Source organism: Telmatherina bonti (assembly GCF_933228915.1).
Source record: "Telmatherina bonti genome assembly, chromosome: 23".
In the NCBI taxonomy this organism is placed as follows: Eukaryota; Metazoa; Chordata; class Actinopteri; order Atheriniformes; family Telmatherinidae; genus Telmatherina; species Telmatherina bonti.
Genome location: NC_136632.1, coordinates 10,963,342 through 10,989,766, shown reverse-complemented (window position 1 = coordinate 10,989,766; position 26,425 = coordinate 10,963,342). Strand labels below are relative to the sequence as shown.

General features: G+C 36.8%; 1 protein-coding gene across 1 annotated transcript in view; it reads right to left on the bottom strand.

The window, feature by feature from the left end:
* Positions 1 to 23,773, bottom strand: part of LOC306773193 (ninjurin-2-like) — a gene marked incomplete at both ends in the record, with an annotated part of 34,166 nt that extends 10,393 nt beyond the window's left edge. Inside the window, one exon of the mRNA XM_079262938.1 lies at positions 23,678 to 23,773. Coding sequence (XP_079119064.1) covers positions 23,678 to 23,773 — 96 coding nt within the window. The remainder of the gene's footprint in view (positions 1 to 23,677) is intronic.
* Positions 23,774 to 26,425: the final 2,652 nt, after the last annotated feature.

Genomic DNA, 26,425 nt, shown 5'->3' with positions numbered 1-26,425 from the left:
AATTTTTCATAGGGTGGTCAGGCTGGTACCATCTCTGTTATTGAGGGGGCACAAAAATGATGTGTCTTTTATTTATTTATTTATTTAGTTATTTATTTAAATTAATGTAAGTTCAGAGTAAATAGTCTATAAAATTTTGAATAATTTTATTTAAATATGCAGACATGCTGAGCTCAGTTTTCTTTCTTTATTAGTCAATTAATCCATGAATTCACCCATATGGGTTAAATATGGGTCATGCCTTATAGAAAAAAAATTGCAGAAAATGTAATCTTTTTCTATAGGAATTTTTTTTTTTTTTTAAAATATCTGGCCTCCAGTGACTTCTGTGGTAGCATGTTGCTGGTTAACTTACAATACTCTTATCCACATAAACACTAGAAACCACATAAAATATCCACAAACAATCAAAGCTCAAACCAAACATCACCACAGTTACTACAAAATGAAATGGACAATTCAATGAGTCTTTGCAACCTTCAACTTGTAAATGTCCATAGTGCAGTGAGAAAGAGCCTTCAGCTATCAGGCTTCTCTCTTATGGAACCAACTCCCACTGTGGGTTCGGGAGGCAGACTCCCTCCACACCTTTAAGATTAAGCTGAAAACCTTTCTTTTTCATGATTCTTATAGTTGAGCATCTCCTATATGAGCATCTCCTGGAGTCTACATGTACGGGACCCAACTATCCAGGTTATGCTCATTGCTCTTATAGTTATGGGTAGTCTAGCCAACCATTATGTAACAATGGGGATGTCACCTGATGCACTGAGAAGTAGCTCGCTCTATTACTCTAATATATTAACGTATAAATATATGCCAATATTGTCGTCTCTAACTTATTTCTCCTTTTATCAGCAGGTGTTCCTGAATAAGTGCAGTTGTACATGTTGATCTGTCTTTCCTGTCGTCTCCACGTCTCCACAGTCTTGATTCGATGCAATCAGTTGGTTTCTATTATAGGCTATGTATGAATTGGCTTGAAAGGATATGTATGTAAAGTGTCCTGTGACATGATTGTTGTGAAGTGGCACTATACAAATAAAGCTGAATTGAATTGAATTGAATTGAATTGAATTGAATTGAATTGAATTGAACTGAATTGAATTGAATTGAATTGAATTGAATTGAAATGAATTGAATTGAAAGTATGCAAAATAAAAAAAAGAATTTAGAAAAAAGCTATTTTTGGAAACAAACAAACAAAAAATCCCTTTTTAAGACTTCTAAAATTATGCTATTTTCTCTGTGTGTGTTTGTTAGGAGGTTGGTTTTTGTTATTTTCACAATTAAAGCACTGACTATTTAATTAAAACACGTTTTTTTTTATTAAAAAAAAAAAAATAGTCAAGATAAAAAAAAACCCAAAAAACAATAAAATAATTGTTATGTCAATTAGGACAATTTGACCGTTGCTTCAGGTACAGGTATGGATGTGTGTGTGTGTGTGTGTGTGTACGTGTATGTGTGTGTGAAAAAGAGTCCATAAACACCTGGTTGTCCTCTGATGTCAGCCAATCTGGAGGACTCTGTTGCATAAGAGGTTGACGTATTTCGCATACTGTTATACGATCATAATATCTTTAAAAAAAAAAAAAAAAGAAGCATGCCAGATGTGTGTGTGCATTTGTGTGTGTACATGTGTATCTGTTTGTGTGGATCTGGAGCTGTATCATATGCCAGCAGAGTGTACACTTTCAGTGTTCTCATTCACACAACACGCTGTCATGGCAACATTGCAAACACACACACACAAACAGATGTGTTCTTTCTGTCTCCGAACTGCTTTTTTCTGAAACGGAGTTGAGTGTTGAAAAGTGGGAATGACAAGCATGAGGAATCCGACTTGTTATCTCACTGCTTCATGACATAGAGTTAACCTGCTGAATGTTCAGCTCTGTTGGACATGTGTCTGAGAGTGGGGTTGGGGGGGTGTGGGGTCCTGTGGGTCTAATTATATATAATGATAGACCTTTACCACAAATGGCTTCCCTTGATGACCTTGTTGTGCACATTACATATAACAAAGAGTTCTTGCCATAGCTGACAGGCAGGAAATGATTGACATTCCAAGAAAGGTAACATTTGGTCAACTCCAAAAACAGTCAAGTCTATGACATGAATGAGTACCTGTGTCTGTCATGCTTTTCATTTCTCAGATCGTTCACACCTGTGTTACCTATGGATGAACTTTCACGTTATGTATCTGTTACAAAGAAGTTCAGGACTGAGTAGGCAGATAAATCTCTGCATGTTAAAGCATACGGGGGTTTTAAATCTGACTCACAGTGATGAGTTTTACATTTGTAAGGGCTGAAATGGGAAGTAACCATAGCAGCAGACAAAACCAATATGGTCTGTTTGAGTGAATAAAAAGGAAGCTTTCAAGAGGACATTGTACGAAAAGAGACTGACATCAAGAACAGACTTAAGAATCGGTGTATTTTAACTTACCAATAAAAGTTCTGAACTTCTGGTTTAAATGTCATTGCTGGTTTTTTGGGACTTCAGGAAGCATGTCAAATTTTTGCAGCTTAATGATCATGAGAATCCCTGTTTTCCAACTTCATGATGTGCATCTGTGGCTATAGAACCATGCATTATTTACTTCAATCTACAAGTATGCCATTAGGAATAGCAAAGTTAGTGGTCAGGACTAAATGTAGCTGTAGATGCTGTAGCTCAAGTTCATAGCAGAATATGAACAATGAGCGAAGACAAAAGCTCAAAGCTTTTCTCTCTGGAAAATATGCTTTTATACTTCTCCCAGCTGGTAAGTTGAATTTGTATGCAATGGTTAATCCATGTGATTGATTTTAGTTGACCTGCTGAAGTCAATGATGAATGGATTGGTACATACAGCTGACTGCAAACTCTTTTTTTTTGGAGTGCATACCTTTTTGATGGTTCACTAACAAACAATGTGGCATGTCAGGTGAGGCTTAAGGCCTCAGATCAAACCCATCAGAGAGCTTTGTGTAATGGTAAAGTCAAGCTATTTTTCCTTTTAAGTTTAATTTGGAAAAAAAAAATCTCAGAGTAGTCAGATGATCATGATTTAATTTAGTAAGCATGCCTTAAAAATACTTTTAACACAAAAAACTTGAGAAAGGAAAACAAGAGGCACTTATGCTTATTCTCATGAACAGATGTACCATAGAAACAGTTTGAAACAAGTTATAGAGCTGACTTGAGAATAGAAAAAAACATATATTTCCTGGTTATGATGTATTTTAGCTGAAAAACAAAAACACTCGTTCTAAAATGCATTCTGGAAGTTTTTTTTCTTTACAAAAGGAAGTTATGTCTCCACAATGGGAGTTATAAATCTATAAACATGTGCAAAATCACAGGTCCTGCAATTACCAGAGATGTACCACAATGTACCTTACACAATAGGATGTAAAAAGTACCCCCTCCCTCATGATTTGTTGGACTGTAAAAATATTCTGCTCATTGTTGAATGTTATTGCAGGGAGGGCTTGTTTGAAAAGTACAGAGACAGACTCAAAGAGTCTTTGTGAGAACGAAGACAGCAGCAGTGGCTGAAATTCTTTGTACATTGCTGTAATGTCAAACCTGTCATAAAGGGTGCTCTGAAGTCTGTTTGGACTCTGTGAACCAGAGAATCACAAATGAAATACATATCATTTGCCACCATTTTTAAAAAGGTCATGCATCAGCAGTGAGGTGAAAAAGGATCCTTCAGGTGGAAGATAATTGCTCTGGGAGGTTTGAAACTTTTCATATGAAGGAAACATGTTGCCACCCGACTACTGCCCAACAGTGATTATGAAATGAGTCATGCAGTTTGGACTGTGAGAAAGCTAAACTTAAAATAAAGCTTTAACTGTAATCAATTATAGAAAAAGAAAATAAGCCATACATATAATAAATGGATAGTTTTATGAATTTGATACTCCAGCATTCACTCTCCAGCAATTCCCTCCATACTTTTTTGGACACTTGGTACAATCTTAATGGAAACGTCCTATATTTAACAATAGTTTTAGGGAGACCATCGTTCCTCAAGCCTGACATTATATCTGTTCAATAGATGGCCACAAGCTGCAAAACTCCAAGAATTCATAATTCTGAGAAAATAGACTAACACAACTTAACTACAGACACATTATAGGAGCCAACACTGAAGTGTCTTAACACTAGAAAGGGTAGGTTCAGGCTCCAAAACAATGTGTGGCTCCAGAAAAGCCTCATTTTTACACAAGTGAATTTAAAATTGAATTAAAATGAGTCCATAACATTAGGCTTGTTGAGGGTGAGGGGCTAGTAGGATCCAAAGAGCGGACACTTTGAGTACAGAGAGAGGTTTATTGATTTCCCACAGATTCCTGTGAATTCTTCCAGCGGAACTTTCAGAGACTGGCAGACTGGCGAGCATCAGGAGGCAGGCAGGCAGGGGAGCAAACGAACGAGCAGGCAGGCAGGCTTTCTCTGGCAGGGGGAAGACAGGACAGGTTACAAATCAGGGTCAAGCACAAGCAAGGTAAGCTGAGGCCGAGAGCTGATTTACCGCAGGGCAATCAACAATCTGGTGCTGGATAGCAGGCAGAGCTGGTCTTAAATAGGTGGTGCGTTGATTGCTGAAATGTGGATCAGCTGTGCCTCCAGTTCCCAGCTGACCACGCCCACCAGGGAACAGGAATCACCACAAAGCTTCAAACTGAGGTATTTTTTGGGTTTGGTTGACTTGAGTCACTTGCCTTGGAGTCTATGGGAGTAACCAACAAATCACCCTTTCATATGCAAGTTTCAGTTGCAGCACATTTTCTTTTCAACACAAGAAGTAAAAACTCACTTTGTCCTTTCAGTAACAGATTATTTTCCAGTTGATTTCCAATGTTAATATACATTATTAAGTGTTAACCTAAATGTACACAGCAAAATGCACTGGCTTGCAAGTCAAGCTACATGCTAATAGAAGTATTAGCAAGCATCAGTTAGCTGTTAGTGACAAGATTAATGATGTAGAAAAGCCCAAAAAAGCCTTTCAAATCCAAGTTTCAGTCATAAAAACAACATTTATTTTCTACAGCACTGCTATATTGTTGGTTTTTATTAGTGGAACTGACAATTTATTTTCAATAGACATTATTGCTGTTTACTAGCTCATCTTTTATTCACCATGTCCGGAACTTTAATTACTTTAGACTATTTAACCCTACAAAAAGTAAATACTAATTTTTTTTAATGGAATACTTTATTTTCCTATAGAGTTAACATTTTTAAGTGTTTATTAGAAAATACAAACCATGTTAGCTTGCAAACTAAGCTATCAGTGAGATGGTGGAAGCATTAGCATCAGCTTTATTGGTTAGCACTAAGTGACAAGACAACTGAAATATAATAGCCAAAAAAGTTTTTACACATAGGTTTCATTTGTGGAAACATAGTTTCTATCAGCACTGCTATATTGTTGTCTTTTATCAATGAAACAGTTTCTAAAGAAAGTTTTTGTGTGTGCTAGCGTCTCTGCAATTCACAATTCTTGAACTTTTACTATTTTTGACTTATAAAATCTAAATATTCAGTTTTTTCGTAAGTAACAATTTACTTTTCTACTGATTTACATTTTTATTAAACATTTTTATAAGTGAAGTTCTGCCTCAAGTGGAGGAGTTTAAATATCTCAGGGTCTTGTTCACGAGTGAGGGAATGATGAGCTGGAGTTGCTGTGTCTGCAGTAGACTCTGCGCTGGTCTGTCATGGTGAAGAAGGAGCTGAGCCAGAGGGCAAAGCTCTCAATTTACCAGTCGATGTATGTTCCTTCCCTCATCTATGTTCATGAGCTGTGGATCGTAACCGAAAGAACGAGATCTCGCATACAGGCGGTTGAAATGAGTTTCCTCCACAGGGTGGCCGGGCTCTCCTTTAAAGATAGGGTAAGGAGCTTGCTCATCTGGGAGGGGCTCAGAGTAGAGCCGCTGCTCCTCCGCATCGAGAGGAACCAGTTGAGGTGGCTCGGGCATCTGGTCAGGATGCCTCCTGGACGCCTGCCCGGTGAGGTGTTCTGGGCCCGTCCCTCCGGGTAGAGACCCCAGGGGGGACCCAGGATATGCTGGAGGGTGGCTGGAGAGAGGGAAGTCTGGGCTTCCCTGCTTAGGCTGCTGCCCCTGCAACCCGACCCCGGATAAGTAGTAGAAGATGAATTAATGGATTTTTGATAAGTAAAATGTACAAAATGCACCTCAGAATCTGATGTGATTTTCACATGTCTTTGAAGAGAGAAGGAAACTAATTAGCTTGTTAACCTACCTGGCAGCTATTCAAGGTTGTCCATATTTTGTTTTTACTTTTATCTCCCTGTCACAAACCAAAAGGCATATCAGGAAAAATATGAGATTTTCATACTTGAAAATGGACAGAGTGGAACAAACTGTTGACCTTCTGTTTAGAAGATTAACCAGCTAAGTCGCAACTACCTCCATCAGGGTAATCGCTTGTAGCTACTCTAAATGTCATGTGAATACAAAATCAGCTCTCTAGTTATTCTAAAAGTTTCTGTAAATAGACTTTACAGACAAAATCAAAAAGCAAAAAACATCCCATTGATTCAAAGGTCTGATAGTAAATAATGTTATCACTATATATAATAAGAGCTGCATTGATGTTTTTCTGTTTCATGATGTGTGTATGCAAATATGTATGTCATGATATGTATGATAAAAATGAAAAACATGTTTGACTGACTCGTTGGAGCCTGTATGAGTCCTGTTTGCACTGGGTTTGTTGTGATACAGCCTATAGAAAGAAATTAGGATGTAGAAAATTAAGGGGTTTGGATCCATCCCTAGGCTGTTTATCACATTTTTCAACGTGTTCCTGGATCTGTGCACTGCCATGCGGTTTAGGTACACATGAAAATAAATATCACAAAGAATAAAGGATTGAAGGTTTCGTAGCAGAATATTGCACTAAAAAAAATCAACATCATTTACTTCCAAGCTAACAATAGTTTGATTGAATGTGGACAGTTTTTTCAGGAGGCCTGTAACTCAACCAAACTATTGTTAGCACAACTGTAATTGCACAATAACTGAAACTGTGCCAATGCAGGGTCCATGAGAGACATCTAAAATGCACAGGCCCTGTTTCCTTCTGAAAATAAACAATACAGCCTTTGTTTTCAGGAACAAAGTAACCATGAAATCTGAATGTCCAAGATATCTAATCATGAATTTAAAAAACATTGTTTTATCCAGTAATGAATGCTTTCAATGTTTAAAATCACTCATGGATCAAATCAACAATACCATGCCTTATTTGATACGTACACTCTCTTTCTCTCTCTGTGTTGCATACTGTAGACATGAGTACCATCCATACAGTATTAAAAACAACAAACAGCTTGTTAAATATTTGTGAAATAGCACACCTGTGAGTCATCTGAGCCTTAGCGTAGAGTAGCAACATTGTGATGAGTCCAAACAGTACTTGTGGTTTTGCGTAAATTTAATTAATTGACCCAAAAAACCACATTTTGGTCCTGACTAACAGCCACCTCGAAGTACCTCTATCCAAAACAAACAAAAACGAGAGGAATATGGGATTAGCGTGCTAATGCAGGAAATGTGCACTTGTGTGTAAACACTGTATAGTAAAAGATAACCCCATTGCGGTGTACATCTGAATATGTTTTGGAGATATGCCCCAGGCTTAAACTGTTGTGTAAGCAGGGGTTGGAACGGTGATGCTTCAGAGTGTTTTCTTTTTGCGTATGATGTTTTCTGAGGAAGAGCGTTTTCGTACAGATGTTTGGAGTTAAACCTCTCTCAGGTCTGCTCGCTTTCGGGCTTCGGCCATGTGTGACATTGCGGGACATTCCTCCCAGCAACTTCCTGGCTTTTATAGCTGGACCTTCATCACCGTCCAGAACACACACTTCCTGCATGTGTGTGTGGATATGTATGTGGGCATTCTCACTTCCTGAGTTCCATGAATGCTGTTTTCTGCTAGGGTTGCATCCCAAAATATGTATTGGCACATTTACAGAAAAACTGGCTTCAAAGTGTTTCCCAAAAATTCACTGGTAAATCTCTGTTAACGGATTAAAGCCCAAGCTGTGCACAGTAAGAAAACTGTGCTTCTCTAAAGGCTTTTTACCAGTCACAAGGACACTTTGCCGTAAATGATAAGTGTTCAGAAAGGAAGTGTGTAGCTCAGTTGATTATGTACCCCTTGCAGCACAGACTGGCCTTCATTACCCACAGGTACGTTGGAAATTCAGTTGGCTTCCCTAAAAAGATTTTTATTCCACTTTCAATATGACAAGTGGAAAATAAAGGTTTACAGTTGTTACGTGCAAGTTCATGCCTGTTCAACCAGCCAGACATAAACAGTAGCACAGTTGAGATCTCTTTGTTCCCCGGCATTACACACACACATCTACCTGTCTGAGAGTGTATTTTACTTGCAAGTGTGTGTTTGAGATAAAAAACTGTTAAGTGTTATTAAAAAATGTTTTACCAGTCATACATGCATCACCTAGCTCATAAATGTCAGTAACAATAACTGATATATATTTACTTTGATTGTAGTTTTATTCAGAATGTGCCTTCATCACATTGCTAAAGCTAATAAATTAATTTCTGCAAATATCTGATGGTTTGAGAAACCATTTTGCAACAATTGAGTAATACTGCTCTGGGATATATAAGGATGTTTCTTTGCCTTAGTACAAATGTCATGATAATCTCTGTTATCAGCAACTACATATTTAGGTAATGTAGCTCCCTGTGTGGTATAAAAATTCATATAATTATAGTAAGGTAGAGAAGGTCAACAAAAATCTAGCTCACTGTAATTTCAAAGAAATCTAATGGCCATGATGTTTGTTTTGTTTCTTTTGAGACAAATCTCACAAAATTTATTTCCACATTTACCACATCCAAAAACATGCAAGGGTCCATGTCTTTAGCCACTATTTTAAAGCTTTGATTTATACTGCATGAAAGTAAAAACAACACACACAGTGCAGACTAGTACTTTTCTAATGTCGACTGTTTGTGTCAAACTTCAGCTGATACCCAGAAGTAAAAATTGCTCAAGATGATGATATTGTTAAAGGTTTTATTCAACCATTTTTTTATGAAGTAGAATAATTGAGAGTGGTTTCATTCTCAATTATATCAATAAATAAATACTGAAACCTTCCATGATATAATAAATATGGATATAAAATTAATATTACAAACTATATAAAATGGGAGAGGCTCGAAGGTGGCCTTTCTCAGTGGAGGTTGTATGTTCTCCCTGTTTATGCGTGGGTTCTCTCTGGGTACTCTGGCTTTCTCTCACCACCCAAAGACATGCATGTTATGTTAATTTGTTAATCTAAATTTCCCGTAGGTGTGAAAGTGACTGTAAGTGGTTGTGTGTCTCCTTGTGTTGGACTGGTGATCTGTCCAGGGTGTACCCCACCTCTCGCCCAAAGACTGCTGGGATAGGCTCCAGCTCCCCTGTGACCCTTAATCAGACTAAGCAGTTTGGATAATAAATGAATGAAAATCTATAAAATCTACATTTTTTTAATGGTTAATGTTTTTTCTTTATGTCACATTTATTTCATAATGGGATTTTAAAAAAATTATGCAAAACCTTTATTTTGTAGTATTAAAGGTACATTTTTAATAAAACCTTCATTTTGTGTTGTCACTTTAATTTTATGGCTTCATGGCTTATATCCAAATGAAAACTGATCTTATCTCACTCTGAGTCTGGCTCACCAAAAATAATTTATGAGTATTTGCCTAAGAGAAGGCAAGGATGTTTGTTTTTAGTGGAAGGGTCAAAGTTTCAGTCGCTGGTTTGGAAGGATATTCCTAGCCAGGCAACACTCACAGATACCCAGCTCCACACAGCACAATAAAGGTGTCTAAAGCCCAGTCTGAGCATTCATTCTGGTCCTCAGGCACTCATATATATGATGTATATATATATGCACAGAGCAGGGTTATGGGGACAGAACCCTGAGAGAAAATTCCTGTGAAACATTTCATGTTTGTAGTCATGGGAAACATCAAAACTCAGCATCTAAGGGGACAACTTGTTAATACAAGTACAGTTTCCAATTAATGTTATTTCCTCCCTATATGGCTTTATTGTTCCTCAGAATGACATAACTACTCATTACAGCCTATGCGGTTTCAGCACTTCATAGCCAATATTGTTTATTGCCATCCAGTCAGTAATCAACAAATTAAACTGCCATTTCCCCACCTTAAAACAATGTAACAAGGCACACTGGGGAAAAACAAACATGACAGTATAAAAGCACAGTTTCTGAAGTCGTGATAGAGCAGCAAAATGTTTTTGAAAAAGCGTAGGCTTGAGCTCTAATAAACGTAGAGTATGAGTCCCCTTTAGTCTTTTTCAATGCCATTATGGTTTCACACAAAGAACAATAAATAAGTATGCCTTTGTGTCACAGTTAGCATTATCTCATGGTGTTTGCATCAACAATAGCCCCATGAGTACCACAGACACAGAAGGGCTTCATTGAAAGATGCTGGATGAGGTAAGACTGAACTTCTGCCTTTTCTACGCTCTTTTCTCTCCCTTTACGCCTGCATTGCTTCCATTTTTGGCATTCATACAAACAAAATCTCACATTGCCTCATATAATTCTGATTGTGTAAATGTCACGGTTTCGTTTTTGTTTTTTATTTTGTAGTTTTCCTCCCCAGTGTGCTTTGTTTATCTTCTGTTTCCTGTTTATTAGTTCACCTGGTTTCTTTTAGTTCATGCAATCTACCTGTGTGTTGTTGTGTTTTGTCTGTGTGTGTATATATATATATATATATATATATATATATATATACCATTTGTCTTCTTATTTGTCTTTTTGGTCCACATCTCTGCTATTCTGTGACAGTAAACTGAAATAGTGTTTGTAAACTTAACTTGGTATTATGTTATGTTTCCTAAATGAACAGGAGTATTGCTGAATCTTAATATTTATTGCATCTGTTATAACTGGAATAGAAACATCAACACCAACATAATAGAAAGGTGAATAAAGGAAAAACGCACTGCTGTACAGTTTTGAAGTTTTGTGCATAGTTTTCCATTTCTTTAGATACACATTTTACAATCTAATATGAAATCATGTGGACTTATATTGGTAAAACATAACCCAAAGTTAAAAAACCAGAATTTCCATGATGAAAGCTTAGATTTAGTTTGTTTAGTTTAGTTTGAAGGATCGAAGTCAATAAGCTATACAGTGTGTGCAAACACGGTAAGCTAACATTACAAAACAATGTCTGCCTGCGAAGACTGTTATCCCAGTTCTAACCCCTGCTCACCCACACACATATATCTCTGTACATTCATGCTTGCACGCACTGGTAGCTATACAAACATACACGCTACTGACCAGAAAGATTTAGTTCTGAGTTCATTCCTGCACATACTTTGTCTTATCAGGTGACCTAAGAGTTAAACCAGAGGGCAGGGAAATACCAGTAGAAAGAGGTCTGTGTTTACTTTTACATCACCCCACCATTAATAAAACATACATGCTCAACACAGGTACGGCAGCATTCACTTAAAGCAGCACAAGGGAAATATTCTCTATGCATCTGTTTGCAAGGTATAATGCCTGTCATCACTCTTTATCCTATAAGACTGAATGGAAAAATGGGTAGGAATCTCAGTTCCAGTTCAGTATTGGTTTGAATCCTATTGGACAGACAAGTACAACTTTTAATCATTTGGTGACTATGGATTTACTCAAAGATGACATCCAGAGTTCACCAAGGCCCTATCTCTAGCCAACTGTTCACCATCTACATGCTACCACCAGCTTGGATCATGGAAACAAACACAACATCTCATCCTAATTATGCTGATGACACTCAGTTCTATAATACTACCTCATCAGGGGACTCTGGTTCTATACATTACTAACGTCTATTCAATCATTCATTATCTAAACCGCTTAATCCGATCAAGGGTCATGGGGGAGCTGGAGCCTATCCCAGTAACCTTCGGGCAAGAGGCTGGGTACACTTTGGATAGGTCGCCAGTCCATTGTAGGGCTACTTGAGTGCATGTATCAGTCAAATCAGTAATTGCATGTGTGAGAATTTTTAAGTTAAATAAATATAAGTCTGAAATTATCCATTTTTGGAAACAAAGATAAATGCAGAAAGATCAGAGCCCTGCTTGAAGCTCAGAAATGTTAAAAACAACAGATAAAGCCAAAATGTATCATGAACCACCTTAAGAATATACCTGGAATAGAGGGAGTGATGGCTCAAAGTGATTTAGTAAAACTTGTTTAGGTATTTGTTTTAAGTAGGTTTGAGTGCTGTAATGGAGTTTTTAGCGTTTTTATGAATAAAAACCACCAAAACCAGACTAAATAAAAATTTGAGTGATTAAAATCATAATATGTAAATAATAATATAATATATGTAAAGTTAGGAATATTGTAGCATTCTGAATGTTGACGCATAATCCAGTGTTGCTGACACAGCTAACACACACTGTCGGCCATCATACCAAAAGAAAGCGATTCCTCACAGCTGTAAGATCTTGTCCACGGCTCCCGCCATCATCCTTCCACTCACCGCACAAAAAAGAAAGCAAGATCAGAAGGGACCATTAACTTTCAGCCATTGATGAAGTTTACATAAGACATGTTGGAATCAACTTTGATTGACTTGTTTGGGATTTCTGACCTTCTGATGTGTTCAGTGTCACTCTGTAAAAGACAGAATGGTTTGAGTTCATTATGGTTGTAGTAAATTTGATTTATTTGATCTATTTATTTAATGTTTGGTTTCACTGTTGGTAACACCGACATTTGATGTTGCAAATTTTCAGCAAAACATCTTCTGGGCTTTTGTTTATTTACTTCTAGTCAGTCTTATTATGTATCTTTTCAAATTATGTATTTATTTATCTTTTATGTTAATGATTATTCATTTATTTAGTATTTAACAGCATTCTATTTTATTGCTGTCTTTCTTGTCTTATTTTTCCTGATTTTATTCCAGTATTTCTTTGGTTTTTGTATAATTGTTTAATATATATTGTTGTTAAGAGGTTAATCCTAAAGTAGCTCATTTTATAAAGTTATTACTTTTCTTATTTTACAGTGATTTGGTGAAACTATTGCTGAGGTGCTACTGATACTGGGCTTATTTGGAACTCTGCTTTGTGAACATACAGAAATACTCAATGTTTTGCATTATTATGGACATTTTTGCCATGTGGGTGATTTTTTTTGTTTCATTATTTTAGCTGTGCACATATGGCACAAAAAAGTCTCTTCATAATTCTTTTAAATTTGACTTTGTATTTGGTTAAATGCACAGGCATGGTGGGGACAATTTTAGTGGTTAACAGTAACAATCTTAACTTTTACAATCTTGAAAATGAAACCCAAACATCACAGAATGCATGATTACTTTTTGTATCAACAATTAAATTATGTAAAAAAGTTTGACTTAATCATAAATTAGGTCATATTAAGTTAATGGTAGCCAAATCGCTGGGAGCACTCGTTGTTATGGAGAAAAATATATATCGGATCTGCTGACACTTAATGAGCCTTCAAGACTTCTAAGATCATCTGGATCAAGTCCGCTTTCTATCCCAAAAGTTAAAACGAAAAAAGTTGGATTTGTAGCCTGATTTTTTTAATCTGGTCTTAGATTTCTCTATTTGTTATCACTGAATTAAGATATGGATTTTGTTTTTCCTCTTTGAATATAAGTACATAAATGATGATAATGTATTCATGTGGATCATGTCTAACAGTGTGCACCCCGTTTCTGTTTCTTTTGATCATGTCGAGCAGATTGTCTTTTTCTGTATTAAAAATGCTACATAAATAAATTTAGCTTGTCTTTTGCCTCTCCCAAAGCAAAAGGTCTGCATTTTGTGCAGGTATGTTTATTCCTGGGCGAAGAGGGTCTGTGAAAGTTTCCCCATTAACAACAGCTTGTTGTATGTTTACAACCCAAGAAAGTTGAGACCACTGCCATAAAATCTAGCTGGATTTTACGGTGTAGTTGATAAGTATCACACAATTGCCGGGAAATAAATAAAACCTGAGTGTTTCAAAAGAGAAACCTTAAACAGGAACATATTTTTATGAAACGGGTGAGTATGCGGGGCCACAAGGAATGCCTGTCAAAAGATTGAAATCTAGTGAAGCTGGATTTAAAAGCCTGCTGTGCATTTGTGATTTATGTGTGTGTGTGTGTGTGTGTGTGTGTGTGTGTGTGTGTGTGTGAGTGAGTGAGTTATTGCGTTGCAGAGCTCCGTTGAGGGAGTTTCTGTGCTAGAGAGGAGCTTCCTGTTGTTTCCAGCAAGTATGACAAGAACAAGTGAATGAGGAACTAAAGCGTGGCAAAACAGTCTGAGCATCAAATCCTCAACAAGTGATTCATTCCTATATTTCAAGAATGCTCTTAAGATAATCTGACAAGACTGTCATCGTAAACTATATCACGCAGAGAAGGGACATCACTAGTTGAGGACAGAGGGCAGGGGACTGAAGGCCATAAATCCCATACAAGTGAAAATAAAGGAGTGTCTGTGATGAGAAGAACACTGCCTTATATCTGCTCTTTTTCATTGTGACAATATAATTGTGAGTTAAAGAAAAAAGCAACAGGAGGAACTGAGACTGGACCATGTGTGTGTGGTTATTTAATTGTTTATATCTGAGAGTAACCAAGTTCCATCTGGTATCATTCATCCTGACGTCTCTTTTCTTTCTTTTTTTTTTTTTTTTTTTTTGGGTTATGAACACTGAAAACATGCTAGCACACACCCTCTCACAGACACACATTCATGCACACAAATAAATTCACAACTCCTTCAAAGCTGCTTTAGATTCAAACTGAGTAAGCTGTCATTTCCCCCCCAAAATGAAATGATAACATACAATCCCTCCTGGATAGAGAAGAAAAGAAGAAGAAGAAGAAGAAAGGGGAGGGGTGGGGGGAGATAAAGAAGGTGAGGGAGAAAGGGAGGTGTTGAACAAAGTCAAGAAAAGTTTGAAAGAATGAAGAAAGAAAAATATACAGAAGATTCAGCTTACTGTAAATATGACTAAACTTGACCAAACAAAAGGACATATTTACACGTTATGGAGATTTTTGACTGTCAGTTTGTCATAAACATGCTTGGAGTCAGGTGTTGACATTGACATCACATTTTGCTTCAGTGTCAAAAAACTGCAGGGGGTGAAAACCACAAACCAAAGCATGCAAGGAATAGGCCAAAAATTCAGATATGTCATTGGGTGTGCTGTTCATGGCTGTTTACCCACATTTCCTCCCAAATAATGTCAATGTTTTCACTTTTAGCACAGATTCGTCAAGCAAACAGAGGAAAAGTAAAAGAAATGTTCGACTTTTCCTATAAATTTAATGTTGAAGCCAGGGCCAGGGCAGATTTTCTGATAAATATTGTGCCATTTGTATTAAAACAGACAAAGTAATGGCCAGATATTAAGGGGAAAAAAAGAATAAATAATAAAAATAACCACAATGATCAGTGCTGGAATCAGGCTGGAATAGTTACGAGAGATGTCCAATATTATTGGCATATCAGTATTACTGGACAATACTGTCATTAAAGTGCAATTTTTAAAGTGATCAGTATTGGTTTTTACTTTTTTAATGGCGTGTTTAAACAACATGCACATATCAAGCTCTTCAGCTAAGTTGCCTTTAAGTCAAAATGACAAAATATCAGAGCTTTCTTGTATTGTTTTTCAGATATTTTTGTTTGCTTGGAACAACTTGCTCCAAAAATATCAGCATCAGTGGATACCAGTATCAGAAATTGAACAGACAAAATGAGTATATTGGAAATAGGTATAAAAAGGCCCATATTGAACATCACCAGTACTTACTGGTCGCTCGTTACTTCTGTAAATTGTAATGACATTAACAGTCACTGGATTTGAAAAGTAACTTCACTACTTATTACTTTCTAATTTCCTAATTTACCATGTGGGTACATAGACAAGCGTCATATCCGAATCATCACCTTGCTTGTCCAATGTTTGTTGTGTAGATGTATGACAATAACATAAGAAATGTGCATCTCTTAAAATCTACAAACAGGATTAAGGAAACTATGATGAAGTCATGTTGGGCTGACGAATGATGAGACACGTTTCTTGTTAACTTGAAACTCATTGAAGGACATCTGTCACCTGTGCATTGAACGCATATTTTTGTCCTTTCGAGCAACAAACTGGAAGTAATGAGAATATTGCCACTGGTCAACTCCTTTTTGAACAATCTTAAAAACTGAACTTTAAAATAACAACACTTCAGCTGTTAGCAGGTAGATATTGCATCAGTAGCATGCTTTTTCATTCTGCACATTTTAAAGTTGAAATAAACACATTTTTATTAGTTTTCCCACACATAATTATTTGTTTTGCTCAGAGCTAAAATGAGCCATCAGCAAGTAAAAACAGGTAATACATTTTTGTGTGTCATCTTAAATTTCTTTTATGCTGGACAAATTTTAATTGGTGTTCGGTTCTTTCAAATTTGTTGCATGTGATTTTAAGTTATTATAAACTGGGATTAAATCCATCAGAAATGCAACTTCGCTGACAAACTTTTTTGTTCCATGAAGTTGTTTGAAAAAGAAACCTGACAACATAAATTATACTGTAGCTTTTTTTAGTGCATTGCTTGCATAGTATAAGCATGACTAATAAATGCATGAGCATGTTTATGAACAGCGATTTTGGATTTATGGAATGAGATCTGCCGCTCAGTCATTATAATCACTGTTGGCAGATCAACTTTAAACCATAAAGATGTCGCAAAATTATTTAGTGATATAACCACTCTGTGTTTAAAGTCTCTGCAGAAATGTGATGAACATACACACCAAACACTTTCTGTGCTGAAACGGTACTGTGTGTACAAGACAACAAAGCAGGGGAAATGGTTATCGAAAAAGCAGCATCAGCATTGTTTTAGCTAAGCCTGCATTGCAAAGATGATGTGTAAAAGTTCTCCTGTCAACTACAGAAGAGTCATAAAATGTTTAGGACATAGCAAAGCGATGCTGTCATAAACGCAACTGAGTTCTATGTATAAAAAGAAAAATGGAGCCACGTTATACGTGGATTTCTGAAGAGCTGAACTGAAGCTAGTTGGGCAGTTCCCTCCGTCACCATTTTGGCAGTCCCATGTGCCCCGGAAAATCCATAAAGTAGCGACAAGGTGGAGCTGAGAGGGGGGCTGTGAGGGGTGGATGATTGACTGTTATCAAACTCTGAGCAGCCAGTAGCTAAGAGCTAACCGAGCTAACCTAGAACTAATGGGAGCTAACTGGCTAACTGAGGTAAGCAGGCTAAAGCTAAGCTGTGCTGTGCTAACATCTGCAGTTGAGCTACACTCTGCCTTCTAGCAGCAGGATATCAGACACCTGTTCATCAAAAGGACACACTCCTCATCCTGCAGAATTTTAAGATTAAATAACATCTAAAAAGATGAGTTGCCAAACAAAAAGTTGCCCAAAGAGGTCGGCTTTGGTCATCATTATGGATTCAGATAGAAAAAACATTGGGCTCATGCAGGACTTGGTCTTAGGGTTCCTAATTTTCCTGCCGTGTGCAAAACATGCATTTTCTGAACACATTTTGTGTTTTCCTCCAACTTAATTAACAATCTGCAACACTTCCTTCTTCCTGCGGTTTTATTGCAGTTGGCAGACGTCTGTTTGGTTGCTAAATAATCGTTTGCAAATGAACTGAGACCCTCAGCTTTCAAACCAAGCCAAGTCCCCTTCTTTGGTCTGCATCAGAGTGTGGTTGGTGTTCATACTAAGACAAATTAATCTTACCGTCTCTGAAAATGGACAACAGTCAGTTTAAAGTGGGCCAAACAGCAGCAGAGTGAACGTTCTTGATCACTGATTGCGCTTATTGAACTAATTTTACTGTAAAGAACATTGCTGTATTAATAATAAAGTTATACCTGCTCTTCTGGAAGTCTCTGAAAACCTTGAACCTAAAGAGGATAACAGTTTAGTAAATGTCTTTTTAAGAAATGTTGGTGCTAATAATAATGATGATGGATTACATTTATATTCTGATTTATTCCTAAGCGCTTTCATTAGATCAATTCTTGCTGTAATCTGCTCCTCATTCATACTTGCTGATGGAAAGCTACATTTAAAGCAACAGCTGCTCTGGGGCAGTCAGACCAAAATGTTGCACGCCAATGTGACCAATCTGGAAAATTTGCACAATGAACTGGTAATATCTAGCATGAGCGTCCATCTTCTTATTAGTCACCAAATGAACAATAGCAAAACGTGTAAAATGGATGAATTATGTAGGAACATTTATGGAGCAAGTGTTTTTAAAATCTTTTTTGTGAAACTGCAACATTTTGTGCTCTGGACCCACGTAGCTGCTATGGAAGAGATTCTGTGTAATGACACAACACAGGTACAATAGCAACTAGATGTGAGAAAGCAGTGCTCACCATGGCAGAGCAAAGCTCATAAGTAGCGATAACAAGGCAGTTAAGAGTACCAGCTGCCAAAAGAAGCCAATTGAAATTGTTTATATTTCCAGGGAATTATAGTCTTTTTGTCAAGAGCAGAAAAAGCGATCCAGAAAGTAAAAGAGCGGACTGATATCCTACTGGCCCTAAATGCAGCAAAGTGCCTGTGTCAACTTTGTATCACAATATTCAACACTTTGATTCTGTTGCACAAGACTCATACATTTTAAGTATATAAATACTGTGTTTGCATTACCTTACAATATTTTGCTTGTTATGAACGTTAGATAGAAATGTTCAACTTTTTATTGTGATGATGTAAACATCTGGTCATTTATCTGCATATTTTAAAGGGAATTACAAATTTAATAAGTGAAATCCACCATTGTGTAATCACTACCTGCTTGTATAACTACAGTAGATGTTATTTGTCAAATTTCATTAATTTTATAAGACTATTAATGATCATATTGGGAACATAATGTGCTACAATTTCCATATCCCAAGAAACATTTAGATTATACACCCATTGCACAACATCAGTCGTTACACAGCAAAGGTCATTTAAACATCCATGTTATTCCAAGTTGAGGTCATTTGGGTAGATGAAAGTTCCCAGAATCACACAGACAAACAAGTGTGCACACACTTTTTCGTACTTCACACCTACTCTCAGAGTGTGGCATTTGGCATCTAAGGGTCGTGGGACAAGAGGGGGGGGGGGGGGGGGGGGGGGTTACATGCGCATACACAAACACACAATGAGTGCTGCAGAGAATGTAGAAGAAGATGAGAAGAATATGTCAAATAAATTGATGCGCCATGTAACCACGTAACCCCTACCAACACTAAAGCTAATTTTGTCATTTTAGCCTATTAAAAAAATCTTGTTTTGAGCATTTTGTCACTCAGTTTGTTCTTACAGAAAATATTAGTGGCTGACACATTGTCAAGGGGCTTTTTGGGTCAATGCTTTTGCTTGACTTGAGTGTCAAGAATCAATGAAAGATATGAATGAGACTTCATGACGACAAAAGACACCTGCTGGATTTAGACAGTATCTGACAGTATCCTTTAGGGTAGAAGGCTACAAATGAAAACAAATCCCAAAGTTACTGTTCAGGCTGATGTGGATGTAGCCTGACTTCATATAAACGTTAATAGCTAAAAAATGTAATGTTGTTCCAATGAGAAAGATAGCTTACAGCTGCCCTCCTATGTAATCACTTTTTAATAGCAGATTGCCTCAGAAAATGATGGGATTGCATTAAATCTGAATCTCAAGTCCTTTCACAAATCATCTAGTGATCTATGCTCAAAGAAATTTAAAAGAAAATATCTTATCATTCAAAGAAATCAAACACAATTTTGCTGTGACTAGGTTATTTTTGAAGAAAAGCACTTTGCAATTATATTTATAATAACAACAGCAAAAAACACAGAACTATATTAGAAATCCATAAAAACCAATTCTCATGTCACATTTACAGCGACTCAGGATGCACTTCTTTACTTCAAGCAACATATCCCAAAATTTTAGCACCAATAGTGAAACTTTTTACTGTAAAATACAAGGCAGAAGAAAAATATCATAAAAAATGTATAATATGCTTGTGAATATTTCAATATTTTGACAGATGGATATGATATGGATCTGGAGATACATCCAAATTAAACTTACTTGGCTGCTCTAAACCCTCCTGCGACTACTTCAAGACCCAAAGCACTTTGTGGAGATACTTTCCACATAAGACTGAAGATACTACTGTAAACAAACTTGGAGGCTTAAAGCAAGTGTGCGAGGAAAAAACTGAATAGTTATTTAGTCATGATAACCAAATGAGGGTAGTATTAATGTAATCATGTCCTCTGAACCACTTTCATAACAATAGCACCATTTTAAATGTTTGAGACTGCAAACAAAGTACATTAAATGATGGCTACTTGAACCAGTTGCTTGTCTAGTATGTGTCCACAACAAATATTGAAGATAAAAGATGCTTTTATGGCGTAGAATACGGGTTAGCTACTAAACATGGCATCTGTTCTCCTCTGTGTGTTCTTGCTCTTTCTTTGAAACATGACGCTCATGCTTGGAGAGGCCGTGTGATTCCTACTAACTCCATATCAGCGTTCCACACCCCGTCGCTGTGCTCTATACATAGAGAGTGTCTTAGAGGTGCAAAGCCTTCACACCATAGAAATAGATTCATCATGATAGTTGCATTCGGACAACACTTGAAAACCTCATAAATCCAACTGGAGCAAATTACATGCGCACCTTGAAAGGAATGCATCATTCTCACTGTTATCACCAAGATAGATGGAAATAAAAAGATTTCAAACAGTATATAAAGTCCTGTGGGACTAGACACAAAGGTTTGTCTCACTGGTTTGTGTAAATCTAGTTTAAATCCAAATATTATCCTGATGGTTAAGTCCAGATTTTCCAAGATTTTAAAACGTTTGTTGTATGTTCCACTTACAAGCCTTTCCACATTGTCTATGCATTAGCAGCAACGCATTAACTGTAACATACCCTGTGCCACTACACCTGCTGCATGTTTAAATATAAGCACAGTAGCACCCATCTGGCTGTTAAAACAACACAGCAAAGACATATGAGACGCATAAAATATGTATAACCAAAAGTATGAGCTGGCATGACTAACAGGATGTATATTTTGCTAAACCACATGCACTTATTCCCACATGTGCACACACACACTTGCACTCATTTCCGCTTTGGTGGTGATCACTTATTCTCCTATTTACATCTGTCGACAAATAATAAAGCCTCTCTCCCGATATGTGGTCAGAACTTATCTTCTCTAAGAAAACATTTTCATACTCAGTCAAATGATGTGGTTATTGCAGCCATTGCTGGTAGCGGATTGTGGTCAAATGTTGCAATAAATTCTTCGCATATCTTCTTAGTTTTATTGCTATCAGTCGCAATGCATCATTAACAACTCATGTTGCTTCATTGCTATTAATCAAACCCACATTAAAGATACATTATACATGAGATCATATCACATATTTCACGGTCAAATTGACATTCAAGTGAGACTGATATAAATGTGTGTAGACTTGTTTTAAAGTAAAAAGTAATGTGTGGTCATTTCGCACCATGTATAACAAGTGGATCTGGCTTTAAACCATAATATGTATGCACATCTGTTGGGTCGAAGTACATATATGACAATGTAGCTCATCCTCAAATATTTCTTTGCTACTTTCATCAACTCTGCATTGGATAAAACAATCAATTACTCAACAGGCGGATGGCTCAACACAGACCTCATCAGCTCAGGAAGAGATCTTTTGCTGCAACTTAAAGAGCATATTGCAAGTTACAACCCCCCCTTAAATCAGTATGTATAACAATATTGTAGGAACCAATGTTGAATAAAAACACACTTATAAATACTGTCTTTGGAATTGTGGAGTAGTTTCTGGCAAAAATTTTACTACCGCATTTAAAATTGCAAGCCAGAAAGGGATGTAAAAAAAGCAACCCTGCCATTCAAAGCAGCCAAATGCAGTAACAGCATCTTACCTGTAGATGGCGTATATTTATTGTTACTATTAAAAAGAATAAATACTCGCAATCTACAGGTGCAACGTTTGCTTTATTTCATAAACCAGGAGGCTACTTACATCTCTAATAAAAGCTCTGTGGACATACCCTGTTTTTCTTTATTTGAACATATTAAATTACTTATTTTGGCAGATCTATATTACGTTTCTGTGAGTAACTTATTTTGAATAATCTAGTCAGTGTCTTTATTTCTTAACAATGCTATTAATTAAGTAGAGTGTACGAGAAGCAAAGAAGAAACCAAAACTTAAGCTAATGTGTGATTTACTAATTTAGTTTAGAATAACTCCAGAACTTAAAGCACAAAAGGAAATAATGATGATAATAATAATAATAATAATAATAACAATAATAATAATAATAATAATAATAATAATAATAATAATAATAATAATAATAATAATAATTGGCCTTTTTGGAATATGGCCTCAGTGCTAATAAACTCTCACCTACATCCACAGTTTCTGCTTTTTCCATTCATATTTTTGATTCAGCAAAAGACATAATGCGTGCACATTAACCACATTAATTAATAAAACAAAATGATTTTATCTAATCTTACAAGTATAATTACAAGGTCTCAAGTTTTTAATCCCATAACTTTTAAATAAAAACAATACAAAATACAAAAATAAGCTTCTTTGTTTATCCTTCCAAACTCTAAATGGACCATATGGGCCTGTTAAGACCAGATTTTACCTCCATGATGACTGAAGGTTTCAACATGGTGCTATTTTACAGCAAAGTGACCCAAGCAGGGTCACAATAAAAAAAAACATATGCACACAGTAACAGCCACATCTTGTTTGGAGTAATTGCACTTTGTTTAGTGGAGACTGTGCAGCTAAATATACCAGTAACTGATAGCTCTGCTGCTTAATCGGGAGGAATACTGTTGTCACTACCACTGATACAGAACATTAATAGTAACAGAGACCAGAGTGTGTGTTTTTACATAATAGCTGTTTTGTATGTACCCTGATGCACACTGTGAATGTAGGTTTTTAAAAAATATATCAAATAAATTAAAAAAGATTTTCCAATTGCTTATGAGGATAAAATCTGTATGTTTCACATCTAACATATGAGAGACCCAAAATGACCCCATTTCCTTGCTATCAGTGGGCGCGAGTTTCTATGACCCACAGCAACATTAGATGAACTTATTAGCCTTTGCACCAAGGTCCTAATTGATATTTGATGGATGCTGCAATGGCATCTTGGTCTTGGAATAGAGTACAGACACTCAACGGTACCCGCAGAGCCAAACAGCAGCCCTCTGAACCTCGGGTCTCACATAGGCAGGACATGTCACACTTCTGTGATAAAGCCAAGACCAGAGCAGTGATTCAGAGCAACAGATAAACCAAAAGGAACATGACACAGAGAGAAAGAAAAAGTAATGTAAACAGAAGGAACTGAGAGATGGGAGAGGCGACCATCTCACACTCTGGACAATGCTATAAATACTTCATTGTTTCTATGTATTTCCAACCTTATTCTACTTTTGCCCTCCTCTTTACATCTTATTGGATGCACTAACCTGGAGAGGGCCGCTGGCCGGCATGGTGGATCTCAGCGATGTCAGGTCGATGTCTCGGCCCTGCTCTCCTCTCTCTGTTTTCCCCAATCCCTGCATAATGAGGCCGAAGGCGAGCGATCAAGCAACACAGAACACACACTCGAATGTTGCCCTCAGAGCAGTAAAAATGCTAATACAAGGATGGCAGTGGCCCTTATGAAAAGAGGTTACCCTGGATGCCAGGCACCAAGCACAAGGCAAAGCCAGGGAGGACAACGGAGAGACAGACAAACAGTTTATTCACTTCATACTGGTCTCCTCCTCCTGACTCTCACTTTGCAGTATTTCAGTCTTTTTCTCTTTTTTTCTCTCGAAGCTAAATCTAAGTTGCAAGAATCCCAGAAATTCAAATAAATCATTTTATTATAAACGCTGCAAATATTGGCCAAATGCTCGGACATGCAATGATGTTCAGTTTGTTTTGTGACTCTATGGCTGTATTTCCATCACTGACCAATGCAAACCATAACCTCCCAAGGCACACCGGTTTCTGTCTATTTCTGCAATTTGGATCAACCAAAACATTTTACTGTATCTCCGTCAATTTAACTGAGGTCAGATGTTTACTCAGAAAACTGAGGCACCGTTGTTGCTTAGTTTGCATTACATTGAGCCAGGAGACTTTTAGCTCTGCAGCCCAGATCCAAAGACAACCTCTGTCCAAGAGAAGAGCCAAGTATGAAACACATGAAGTGATACTACTAAACCATTTTAATTCCTACAACATGTATCAGCAGGACTACATATAATGAAAAGCAAATTGATGCTTATAAAGACTGTGTCACTTCAGAATGTACAACTCTAGTTCAAATAAGGTTGGTGTGACAACAGAGCAGTTTTCCATTTGGGCAGAATTCACTTTAAATGTGAAGACAATGGAAATCAGATTTATATATGATATCTTCCTTCCATGATAAAGCCTGCATGTTAAATTGTGTTCATGGTTTTTGGAAGTGTCTCGGAGCCCATGCGATGATTCCCATGATAGACTCACGTCAGTCTTTACTGTCCCATTTAATACTAAAACTGATATTGAGACACATTCCCTGCACACAGGGATTTCTTCAGATTATATTAACCTTTTAATGGTATGTACTGTAGATCTTGGAATATTGTAAGTCAAACCCAGAAAGGCAAAGTATTGTGAAACTTTCAACATTTCATTTCTCATTTGTAAATAAAAGAGTTTATGAGATTTACAAATACATTATATCCTGCCATCATTTACATTTTAAACAAGATCCTGACTTTTTTGGTGCCTGGGTTGTACTTTTCCGGTTAACTATCATTTCAACTGCTTGCCCTCACTTTAATTTGCTGTTTCATAAACCACCTGTTGAATAGTAAAAACCAAATTATTAAGTTTAAACATTCAATACATGTTGGTTAGATGTGTTAAAAGACATTAGAGTCTGTCAGTGCAGAAATATCTTTTTTCTCTCCTACAGAGAGGAAAGTCCATCTTGAGCAAGCCATACAAATGTCAGTTGGGAATAAAAGATATCGCCCAGTGAAATATCACTAAAGTTCTGTATAGTTACATAAAAAATGCATCATTTACATTCACATCTGCAATATATTTGCAAACTCTTTGTAATATTTGTTGTTGTTTTCCTTTATACAGGTTATATGGAGGTAAAAGCTAAATCAGCGGTCTCCAACTCCGGTCCTCCAGAGCTACCATCACGCAGGTTTTAGTGTTTCCCTGGTACAACCCACCTGATCCAAATGAAAAGGGTTCTCCAACAACTTGTTGTCATCTTCTGCACCTGCCTGTTAATGAGCCATTGATTTGGGTCAGATGTGCTGCAGCGGGGAAACACTAAAACCTGCAGGATGGTAGCTCTCTAGAACCGGAGTTGGAGACACCCTGAGCTAAATGCATATTTGAAGAATTTATGAATAAGTCTTATTAGATTATTAAGTTAAACAACCAGCAAGACTGAGGGGAGACATGAGTGTGCTGTTTTGAGAGAAAGAGAAAGAAAAGGAAACAGAGTTGGAGACAGAGGAGAAGAGGCACGGATAGAGATTCCTTCAAACTAAAAAGTAAAAATCAAGAAGAAGCAAGAAAACAAAACAAAACAAAAAAAACAGGAACTGAAAAAGGTACTGAAAATAACACAAGACAAACAAATGAATGCACACAAAGGTCACAAATGTATGATGCCTCCATGTCTTTCCTCCAACATCTGATAAAAAGGCAAATGTAAGATAAAGAAAAACAAACTCTTGTTCTTTATTCTTTATGTTCCAACTTCATGTGCAAATCCTTGGAAAACTAATTTAAAAAATGCTGGTTTAAGTCAACACAGCATAATGCAGATGCCGAACAGAGCAAAGCTTTGTCCTGCTTTGTAAAGAACCCGTGAAAAAGGGCTGATCTCAGATTTGGACAGCAGCAGAGTGACGGTTTATATAAAATCAGTTTTATGGTCACATCTGTTATTAATGTAGCAACCAGGTCTGGTCTGCAATCACAAGCTGTTCACAAAATTGAAAATCCCTGTTATTAATTTCCAGGATATTCGTATTATATTGCTCAATGTCCATCATCCCTGCTGTCCTTCCCATCACAGCCCACATTTCTATGGTGCTAAATAGAAACACTGATAGACATTTTGACATAAACTGTTGACACATTTAAAACAATCTCATCTATTGCAAGTTGAAGCAGAAATCAGGAGCAAAAGCATGAAAAGTTTTTCT